Here is a 12,560-nt window from a genome sequence, read left to right on the forward strand (position 1 = left end):
AATTTAAAATCATTGTGCTCAAGGGGTTAAAAAGTTATTCGCGTTAACATTGTTACCCCGTCAATCGCTTTACCCCGGTCTCCTCTAAATATATATTATATTCCACATTTCGCCAATATAAAATTTAGAATATTTGTAATAACCAGGGGCCCGGAACATGGACATTTTTGCATTACTATTTTGTTCCGGTTTAAAATAATTATTCGTTCCGTTCCAGATTTTGGAACGTTCCTTTCCATGTCCCTGATTATAACAGCTATGAAATATTTTCCTTTGATAATTTTTGTTTTATCTAATATATATTCAAATATACTCAGATTTTTATTTATTGGAAATATTAGAAAATAGAAATTGAATGAAGTATGGAAGAAATTTTTACTTATATTAAATCCATAGGATATGATATTCCAAATTATTTTAGTCAGACTCAAGTCGGGAAGAATTTACAGAGGTCCAAAACCAAAATAACATGGCAGATCACATGTACTTAAACTGGACCATTTAAGAGTCGATTCCTGTGGCTATTAAGAATGTCGATAGCTAGTGGCCAGAAATAATTCCGATTAACAGTGGCATAGGAAGTGAGATTCTATTTAGATTTGGAAAAATAAAAGTAATTGTTTCCGATGACAAGCCACAATTTAATAGCTTGAAATTCAATATTTTTCCTCCAAAAAATGAGATTAAACTAGTAAAAGGCAGTCTTTTATCAATAATAAACGAATGGAATGGGGAAGAAATTGGTAAGATTATTTAAAAACAATATATATTAAATATAAGTAGAAGATTTATTAAGTAGTTTGTGTATTTTTTTTATATATTCAGAAATACTGGGGAGAGGGCAGATAATGATCAGAATCCTACTGAAATACTCCTAAAAATTAAACCCATAGGTTCATTATATCAAATGTTTTAGAAAATGCAAGAAAAAATTGAGTATTGTAAAAAATATTATGTTAGAGCAAAAATATGGTCAAGGACTTATAATTCCAAAGAAATTAAATGGGAAAAAGAGTGGATTTATACTAGAATCTTTGCGTGAGTAGAAACAAGAAGAAAAACAGTGGTTTGTGATGGAATTTTTTTCCGAATTTTTTTTGGTGATTTTATTTCTATGGATATTTATTATTGAGATACTTTATCAGTGGGGATTTATATTATTTTTTGTGTATTTATAAAATTGTTTAAAATTATAATCGATAAGACAATATGAGTATGGCTAACTACCTTTTAAATTTTCATTGTTATACTGTGTTTATTGATGAGTTTTGTAAAAAAATCTCTTACATACATTATTAATATATGCAGCAAATTTTAGATAAAAATGTTATTAATATGTCAACACAAGTAATAAAATAATTAAAAACTAAAAATAAATATGAATGATTTCTACTTTTTTTTACTCCTTTATCTTGTAGTTGTACGTTTCGAATAATCATAAAAATATATTAATTTGACAAATAATAAGACTTGACAAATATAAATTTATTAATAATCTTCTAAAATGATAAAAATATATTAAGACAAATATTAATGACTTTACATTAAATAAAATAATAAATAAAAGAATGACTACGCACAATAAAATAAAAAAACATATTTGTTACCTAAGAAAATTAATGATCTCAAAAAATAAGGAATTTATATCAAGTTTCATATAAAATACCAATATCATACCCTATTTTAATTATAACTTAATCCTAATGAACCTATAGGAATTATTTATTCTCTCGCACTTTTTATATTTACATCGATAGTAAGACAATCATTCAAAAACAATTTAATTTTCATGTTAAAATTTAAAAAAATATTGGAAATGAATTAATTAAATAGCAAACACGTGTGTACGCATTTTATCTTGTTATCTTTTTTAATATATCGAATTAATCCAAAATTTTTTATTAGAATTTAAGAGATGTGATTAACTCTTCAAAAAGCCCTCTAAAGGATGTATATATTCAATTATTATTAACACAGTCACAATTGGATTCTTACATTTTACATCAAAAATTAACACATGATAGTAATGTTGAAATAATTTGTGAAATCCTCTATATGAAAACTGCAAGGGTATACGTAAACATACTATATAGAATAAAATGTAGAGTCTTTGAATTACATGCCTTATTCCCCTTCATTTATTATGGTCTTTATATTATTAGACCATATTTAAGCATCTAAGATTATTTAAAAATCTAGAAATTTCCTAGAGTATGATAGACTTTTTAATATGCCCACCCACATTTAAAAATATAACTAGATCAAATAACTAGCTAATTTTTATTTTCCTATAATTTCTTTGTTAAACTAAATTTTCTAATAGCATATCTACTAATCAAAAAACTCAGTTAGAAACTTTATAAACTAAATATATTAAATCTTGTGTAAGGATTTTAAAATAAAATTTAAGTATAATTAACAATTTTTAAATGTCTTGAAGAGGATTAAAATATGTATGAACAATTATGCAAAATGCCAACAAAATAGCACCATAAAATTTCTTGGAAAATTAGAAGAACAGTTCTGTCAACATATTTCATTTAAAAATAAATGATATTCAAAAATTAAAATGGTTATAATAGCATTCTGTGAATATTTTATGCGAAAAATAATATATTATCAATATAAATAACAATGATTGAGCTCAAAATAAAATCAACCATAGTCTAAAAAATTTAATTGGGAAAGTTTCATAATTCATGCTTAAATATATTTCAAGAAGTTAGTGCTAATTAGAGGTCCGCATGACTGCATTGGTTGAGTAAATGATTTTCTAGCAGGAAGTGGGAGGATAATATGCCATGAAGTATTTTATGGTCATAAGTTTGGGAAATTATATTATGATAATTCAAATCAGATTCTAAAAAAGAATATTTAACAAAATACATATTAATAAAATGAGAATATCTATATATAAAATACTTGTTATAATTCGATAATTGTCTATTAAATTAGAATAGTTAAGTATGGATTAACATTTTATTTAGTTTATTTTTAAGATATAACATAAGTAGATATATAGTTAATGATATAATAAATTTATATGAAATTTTTATACATGTTAGCGTGTTATTTTAGAGAATGTGTACTTGTGCACTTTACCTGATTTTTTCGGCAAAGTATTATAGTGATAGGTAGGGTGTTGGTTATTTCGGCATTGTGTTATTTTTATAATATTATATTATTAATAATTTTTTTAAATCTATAATATATATAAAAGCCTTGTCATAAAAATAGCGTTACGCTCTCATGTCCCACTTTTCATGTCCCACTTTTCATGTCCCACTTTATAATATATATTCAAAAAATCGTTAATTTTGAAAAGTGCATATGGCCCAATCGGGCAAGAACTACGCTTACAAATCTAGATTGATTGTTGGACTTGGGTTCGAATCCCGGCAAAAGTTTCCTTTTCTTAATCTGGTAATATATTTTTTTTCCTAAATCTGACAAAATTATTCAAATAGATACGATTGAAAGTTTGTGGCTACTTTAAAATTCAAACTATTTTCCTGCACAAGATAATTAAATACATTGAATACACACCTAATATTATACCTATTCCTGAATATTTAGGGATCATTAGAACATTATATGCATCAATTACCAATTCAAGTACGAGATTTATTTAAATCAGGGATCCAAACCGAACCTGAACCGAACCGTTAAAATGCCTCTGAACGGGTTCGAGTCTCATAATTTTATGCTTAAAAAATAATGTGTAAGTTATTACTAGTAGTATATTGCAAATATTTTAATTATATTCAAATTGTTTTAAAAATTATTATCAATCACATTTGATTGATAAAAGTCAGTCATAATTTTTATAAACTTTAGTGTATTGCCATTTTGCAATATTTTTTAAATATTTTAAGCTTATAAATTATAATGAAAAAAATTAAATCTAATATATAAATTATTTACATATAGTATTATAAATGACACATCAAATCTGATATCATACTGGCAATGCCAGCTACCCAAGTTAGTGTGGAAGGATGTTTTTCAACAATTAAATTTATTATCTCCTTATAGATGTAATTTGAGTGAGACGAATTTTGAAAATATATTAATTGTGCAGCTTAATAAAAAAAACTTAAGTAATTGTTCATATTTAAATTCATCATTGATATATTTATTTGTTATATTTATAAATTAAATATTATTTTATAATGTGCAATTAATAAAAATGATGGTTTTTATTTTAATTATGAAATAAAAAAAATTTTTCCTGATACATAATCCTAATTTAGGTTAGAATACAAATGTGTTCAAACCGGTTTTTAGAGGTTCGAACCGAACCAATATTTTTATTTTTTACGAACCGAACCTGTACCTTAAACCATTATTTTTATCCGAACCCCCACCGAACGGATATTCATTTCGGGGATCCCTGATTTAAATACTTTTTTAATTCTTGAAATTATGTATAATTTAAAATTTAAACCATTATATGGGGAATCAGAATTTTCTCTTAATTTTCCTATCTTATGAGGTGTTATTTAAAAATTTATATTTATTTAGGGTTATTCTAAAATTTTCCATTATTTTTATAAAATATGTTAATAAAGTATATATTTAGTAATTTTAATTTATGTGTACAATTAAAAAGTCTTTTAAATTAAATTTTTATTCATTTGTATTTTATAATCTAAAAATTTATTCTTACTAGATAAGAGTTTTATGTTAAAACCCTTAAGAAGGATTCACCCATTGAATTTTATACAACTTTATATCTCTTAACTAGGTAATTTTTATGCATAAGTAAATATTTGCATCTCTCTTATCTTTTCTGAAATTGGCCTTTCTACATGCATTCCATAGTTTTGTATATTTTCTCATAACTTCATAATTTAATTGTAGAATGAATAACTTTTTTGTTTAACTTATATATAATTTGACTTGTTAATTTAGAATATCTTTTTATTTTTTCTATTGTAATTTAATAACAATGTCTTAAATTTAAATTTATATTTTGTAACTAATTAATAAATCATTTGGAAGAGTAATGGTTTGTTTAAAATTTAAATTAGGATGAACATATTTTTAGCATGGTACTTTAATATGTATTCATGATTTTCATATAAATACCAGGAGCTAACCAGTAGAATGATAGGAAAATCAGATATTTCCCCTTCATTTTATCCTAATTTTGAAAAATTTTCCGAATAATATAAATGGCAAAAAAAATATATACATATTAAACAGATTAAATTCTTATAAACCCCTATATCACACCTATTTTTCTGGATCCAAGGAAAAAATAATTTATTCTGGGTTTTCCTAGTTTGGGAAATATTTTTCACAATTAATATGAACTTGAAAGTAGCTTAGGAAACATTTTTTAAAATTAATATAGTCTTAGTTTCCTGAAAATTTTTTAATTTTAAATATGGGTTAGAAATTGCCTTAAAATTTTCTTTTGGAGACATGGCCATGCCTGATTAAAAACCCAGGCCCATGCAACTGTCATATTCTGATTGTATTTTTAAATGCATTGTGTGTAACTTTTTATATATTTTATTTCAGTTCTCAACTATCAAAATTATTATGGTCTTTTTGAGAAAATTTTTCTAAGTGCGTGGACCTGGCCTGTGAATTTTTTTAATATTAGGCATAGGTGTAATATTTAACACAGAATATTTATATGGCCCTCAGGTAAAAGCTAATTTAAATATATTTTTATTCAAAAATAGTATTCATTCTCAGTCTTATTGGGTTGGCCTTTGTCTGAAATAGGGGTGAGCTGGGTTAAAATAGAATAAAAAATAGATATGGTTTTAGAGATTTACCTATCTCCTGGGTTGGGAAAAAATTTTGAAAATTACTATGGGTTGGCCAGGCTTGGGAAAATTTTTTTTATAAAATTTTTCTAGGTTGGGCTGGGTTTCAAAAATATTTTTATAAATTATATTAGGCTGGGCTTGGAGAAAATTTTTCAAAAATATTATGAGCTAGAATGGTTAATCTGATTTTGATTGTATTTTTAACATTATGATTATTTAAATATTTTATTTAAGTTCTCAACTACCAAAATTATTATATTCATTGGGCTTGGAAGAATTTTTCAAAATTATTATGGCTTTGTACTTTGCCTGGGAATTTTTTTAATATTAGATATTAGGTATAAATGATCAGTAATATTTAACAAATAATATTGCTATTATCAAGTAAAAGCTTTAAATTTAATTTTACCAAACCATAGTATTTACACTTAATTTTAATGGATTAAACCTAGCCTGAAGGGGGGGGGGGATTAAAAGAATAATAATTGGATATTATTTTCAAATAAGAGGTAACAACTATCATAAAAGTAAGAAGAAGATTCTCATTCCCCGTCATTTTTGACGGGCTATCTTCTAGTTATTAAAAATTTTCTAAGAATAATATTTTACTTTATTAATTTATACAGGGTAAGTTATTATGATAAAAACAAAAAATTAAAAGAAGAAACAATATGTATCTTTATTTTTTCATAATACTTAAAAAATAAATGCCGATCCATTAATATATAACAAAACAAACACTATAAAAATACATATGATATAAATTTAATGTAATTTTTTTGCATTTAAAATTTTTATATTATTTAAATTTTTTTTTATAAAATATTAATATTTTTTTTAATGTTTAATGTAAACGAAAAATTTTATCTAGTAACACAAATGATAAAAATTGATTTACATAAAATTCTGATCATGTTTTATCTAATTCAATACCTAATATATCTGCTACAAATAATTTCCATATTATCAATTCTCCTTCTTTATGTGGTGATTCTATATCCAATTCAAAAAATTTAATCTCGTTATTTCCAAGAAGGAAATATAAAACTGGAATAATGAACAAATAGATATAGCAAAATAATTATTATATGTACGAGAGAGAGCGAATGAAAATGAAAGATATCGTGAAGTATTTAGATATGTCTTTATCGTCTATTAATAAATTAAGACGTAAAACATTTCCCGAAATCATTGGGAACCCTTTGAAAGATTATGTAATTGGATAGAGAGGCAGAAAAAAAAGACAATAATTTTTAACAATATATTTAAAGATATTATAGAAAATTTACCTCCGGGATTTCCTAAAAATGAAGGAACTATAAGAAAATATATTTGAAAAATAGGATGGTCCAAAAAACCTGCACGAAAGAAGCCTGATAGGAGGAACACGGCACAATCAATATACGCCAAATTTATTTTATAAAAATATTGAATATAGCCAAAGAAAAAATATTTTTCTTAGACGGGACAGACATAAATTTACATGTTGTACCTGTTTACGCCTGGGCATACAACGTTACGCCAACTGTTAAAGTCCCACTATCTAAGGGTAAAAATTTAAGTATATCATGTGCTATCGAAGGTGTGATTCTTTATCGCATCGTCGAGGGACCTCTTTTGATTAAATTTCATCTAAAAATTCTGAATCATTTTTTGTAAAAAGTTTTTATAATATTAGAAAATATTTTAGAATTTCTTAAATATAATCAATGTTGTAATTTTATATCCATTTATTTAGATAAAAATATTATAATACTATAAATTTTTAAAATAACTTTGATAAAATAATTAATACATAAAACATATAATTGTAATTTATAAAAATATTCCATTATTCCACGAATTTGATGATGGTACCTTTTTAGAAATTAAAAGAGTTAATATTATAATTGTTAATACAAATCAATTAAAAGGATTACCTAATTAATCAGTTGCCCGTGATAACCCAACTCCAATTAGCTTTGCATGTGATTGTAAACGTTAGTAAAATCATAAGGAATAAATCCGTGTAAGAGCTGAATAATATTCCCAATAATTTCATCTCTTGAATTAGCGCGAGGATTTATTGCTCGATATTTATTTTTCAAGACTCCAAAAAAAATTTCGATGGGTTTTAGCTGAGGTGAATATATTGGTATATTCAATCCTATCTTTATAAGCATCGATAAGATGGCTTCTATGGATAGATGCATTATCCATTACAATAATTGCATCTGGTGTTAAGACAATGATAAGCTCTGTCATCACTGAATAATAACCCATTATTAGCTATTTCGAATATTTTATAATGGATTAGCCCTCCAATTCCAATTGTATAAAGTATGCTTACATTTCTACCCTTAGAAGATGGGTATTGGACGAACATTGTATGACCAGGGTTGCCAGGTCAAAATTTTCAAATTGTGGGAGAAATTCGGTATTTTGTGGGAGTAATATAAAAATTGTGGGAGAAATATGAAAATTGCTAAAAAAAAAAAATTTGCGGGCCGAAAGAGAATTGACTTAGTTATCCGCTTATTATTTTTTATAAATATAAAATCGAATCTATTCCAAAATAAAATAGGTAATTATTTTTTAAAATAAAATAGCCAACTAATTTTCAAAATAAAATAGCCAACTATTTTTCAAAATAAAATAGCCAACTATTTAAAATAAAATAGCCAACTATTTTTCAAAATAAAATAGCCAACTATTTTTCAAAATAAAATAGCCAACTATTTTTCAAAATAAAATAGCCAACTATTTTTCAAAATAAAATAGCCAACTATTTTTCAAAATAAAATATCCAACTCTTTTTCAAAATAAAATAGTTAACTATTTTCCAAAATAAAATACGCAACTATTTTTCAAAATAGGTAATTATAGTACGACACAAAATTTCTTAAATACTATCTTTATTATTAAAATAACATATTGATTTATTATAATATATTAATTTTGTTTAAAAATAATAACCAACAATCTTTTTTAAATACAAAAGAATGTAAACAAGATAAAATTTTATCAAAAATTGTTATTTTACAATGTAAAAAAAATATATTTTATGCTAATGTATAAATAAGATTTTATAAAAAAACAAACAATTTTAAATTTACAATGTAAAAAATAATTATAATCAGTGCGGGGAAGTTGTTCTACAGTATTTAGTTAATACAATGGGGGAAGGGAATATGATATTTTGAGGCATCAAAAATCTTCAAAGCATAAATCAGTACAGGGCAGTCTATCAACATCTATTGCAAAACAAAAATATTCTTCAAAAATAAGAAATAATACAGATGCAACTACAGTTGCGGAAATGGTAAATACCTATCATGCAGTACAGCATTCAGAGAGCTACTTAACATCACAATGTTCGTAGAATCTTTCCCCATAATATTTAACGACTAATATAAACGAAAAGTATACTTTGTAGAACACAAATGAGCAAGGCTATCATCAATGTTTTAGGATATAAATCCAGAAGGTCAATTCTTGACGTTTTGAAAGATGTGCAAACATATGCAATTCTAACAGATGCATCTAATAAGAGATATTAAAACATTTCCCTTGATCCTCCCCTATTTCAACAAAATTAATGTCATTTCAATAAAACTATTAAAAAAAATTTCTCCAGATATGAAATATCCAAAGACATAGTTAACCATATATAATGGTAAATATGGCAGATTTGGCATTACCAATGAATTGCATGGCATCTTTCTGATCTGATAATTCCTCAGTGAATTTGGTAAAAACCAGAGTATATTTACAGAATTGATTCAGCATAATGTTGGTTGACAGGTTCCTCCTAATACGCGCCATCGTAGAATTTAAAATTTTACAAACCTTTAAAAAATAAATAGATTATAAAAGCTGTCATAATATTTTGAAAAAAATTTTCAAAAATAAATGGCACAAGTATATTTAGGAATTTTACATATAGGAAATCTACTATATGCTGTTAATATGCAGTTGCAATCAGATGAATATAATTTAATAAAGGTTCACTAAATTATGCTGCTGAAATACCAAAGTAAGAATATTATTACTATTATCGGATAATTATTAATAAGATTTAATGTGATGTCATGTTTGAGGAGATTGTAATGCTTCTTTATTTTTATGATTTGCTAAAATATTCAAAATATTAATTTTACAATGTAAAAAATAAATTTATTTGATTTTATGCAAATGTATAAATAAGATTTTATAAAATACAGAAAGTCAAATAGTTATAGTTAATTATATTTTATTTGAGATTTAAATAATGGAACTAAACGTTTACCGTCGTTATTAAGATATTTATAAAATTCCTGGCATGACATTTTATAATTTTGTTTAACCATTAACTCGGCCTCTAATGTTGTTAAAGCAATTCGATTTCTCTCCTTTCTCCAGGCAGTCCTCATCAGGCTAAAAATGGGCTCCGATGAGGCATTAGAATGAGGTAAGGAGAAAACATACTCGCAAATTTTTTCCAAGCATGGGGATTTATCGTTATTACGAAAAAATTCCACCCATTTCTCCTCTGCTTTTAGACCATCTACTTTAAGTATTCTGGCAAATCATAAAAAATTACAATCTCTTCAAACAATGCTTCAATGTCTATCGGTAATTTTAATATATTTATTATATCACAAAAACCATCAAATGATGGTTTCTGTTCCAAGGTCATAATATTTATACACTTGTAAATAGAGTTATTAAATTCAAATCTTGATTGTAAATATTCCAAAATTGTCTTAATAAAAATATTTGCTTCATTTAAAAATACGTTAATTATAGTAATATTTGAACATTTTAATATGATATTTTTCGCAATAGCGCCATAAAATTTATTATCTATTTTTAACTGTAGAGATGAACATAGCTGTAGCATGATTTTGTGAATCTTTATCAATAAAGAATCTTCTGATTGCAACTGAATATTAACTACATGAAGTAGATTTCCTACATGTGAAACTAATCCCAAATATGCTTCTGACATTTCATCCTCGAAAAAATTTTTCAAAATTTTAGGACAGCTTTTAAAATCTTTATTTAAGAAGTATTTCTTTAAGGGTTCGTAAAATTTTAAAATTCTCTCGATGGCAGGTATTAATGATAACCACCTGATAGGTACATATCGCAACAACTCACACCATTCCAAATCAGACCACTCCACCAATTCTTTTAATTCAGTGACTCTTTTAGTTGATGAAATAAATTCGTTAAAACATTTCATCACAATTACTTCGACATCTACAGATAGTACATTCATTGCCTTCTTGCAAGAATTATGCAGTATATGGCATATACAGCCAATTGGTATTAATTCATTATTGTGCTGCCTCAATTCGGTAAATACACTTTGATTTTTGCCAAAACTAACAGAGGCATTATCAGCGCAGAAAGCTGACATGCAACTCATTGATAACCCTGAATCAGCTAAATTTACCATTATGTGGTTAGCTATATCGTTGGATTTTTCACTATCGGATGAAAAAAATTTCAATAGTTTTATAGAAATGCCTTTATTCTTGTTGAAATAGCTAAGGATCAGGGGAAATGTTTTAATATTTTTCTTATTTGATGCATCTGTTAAAATAGCATATGGATGTCCTTCTTTCAAATCGTCTAGAATTGACCTCTTGGATTCAGGTCCTGACACATTTGTGATAGCCTTGCTCATTTTTGTCCTACCTCAAGTAAAGTTAGCACTTATTTTGGAGTCGTTAAATATTAGGGGAAAAGATTCGGCCCACATTGTGATGACAGATAGCTGTTAATGTTGAACTACATGATAATTTTGAAAATGTCGAGTGGAGAATTGGAGAATTTTATAAAATATATATTTAAGAGCGGAAAAATAAAATTAAAGAACTAGACATATTTTTCGAATAAATATTTAAAATTTATTTTAAAAATATAAAAATAATCAAATACTGTCTCTCAAAATTATTATTTATATATTAAAAACATTAAAATGTTAAAAAAAAAATTGTGGGAGAAATTAAAAAATTGTGGGAGCTTTTTGTGGGAGATTTCTAATTGTGGGAGTAAGATGTATGTGGGTAAACTAAAAAATTGTGGGAGACTCCCACTGATGAGGGCAGACATGGCAACCCTGTGTATGACGCCCAGGCGTAGATTGGTACAACATGCAAGTTTATTCCAGTTTCATCTAAGAAATATAATTTTTTTCTTGAAATATTTAAAATATTTACACAATAGATTTGACGAATATTAATTGCCCCGGGTGTATTTTTTTTATCAGGATCCTTGCCAGCTCTTTTTTTCGACCAACCTATATTTTTGATATATTTACTAATTGGTGTTGTTTTCGTTTTTGAACTACCAGGGGGTAAATTTTCTTTTATCTCCTGGATAGTAAGAGTGTTATTTTCCAATAATAAGCTTATGATGATGATTCAATTATGGAAATATATTTTTTCTTACTTCCACTTTTTAAATACTGTATTCTTTTAAAGAATCTTCATTTATATCTGGGAATGTGTCCCGTCTAAATATAAGGACCTATGCTATAGACATTTCGACGTATTTTGCAATTTCTTTAATTTTTTTGTTATTTTCCGGCGTTTATAACATTTTAGTAACCATATCTATTTTTTCTTTATTCCAATATTTGTGTTTGGTTTTTGAATTCTCGGAAGATTGGGTATTTAAATTGGAAAAATTAGTAAACATTTTTTTTATTAATTTAAGAAAAATTAAAAAAAATTAATAAATATTTTACTATAACACATTTTTTATTTTAATTTAAATTTCCTACATATTTCTTTTTAACGAGTA

The 12,560-nt window shown here is 25.6% G+C and overlaps 1 protein-coding gene across 1 annotated transcript in view; it reads left to right on the forward strand.

Annotated features, from left to right (window-relative positions):
• The window catches only part of LOC135930211 (reticulocyte-binding protein 2-like), a 102,098-nt gene that overhangs the window by 70,694 nt on the left and 18,844 nt on the right, over positions 1-12,560 (forward strand). The window contains exon 24 of the mRNA XM_065466992.1: positions 1,906-2,070. Within this exon, the coding sequence (XP_065323064.1) occupies positions 1,906-2,070 (165 nt within the window). The remainder of the gene's footprint in view (positions 1-1,905; positions 2,071-12,560) is intronic.

This window comes from Gordionus sp. m RMFG-2023, chromosome 5 (genome assembly GCF_954871325.1).
Source record: "Gordionus sp. m RMFG-2023 chromosome 5, tfGorSpeb1-WG-v2, whole genome shotgun sequence".
Lineage (NCBI taxonomy): Eukaryota > Metazoa > Nematomorpha > Gordioida > Chordodea > Parachordodidae > Gordionus > Gordionus sp. m RMFG-2023.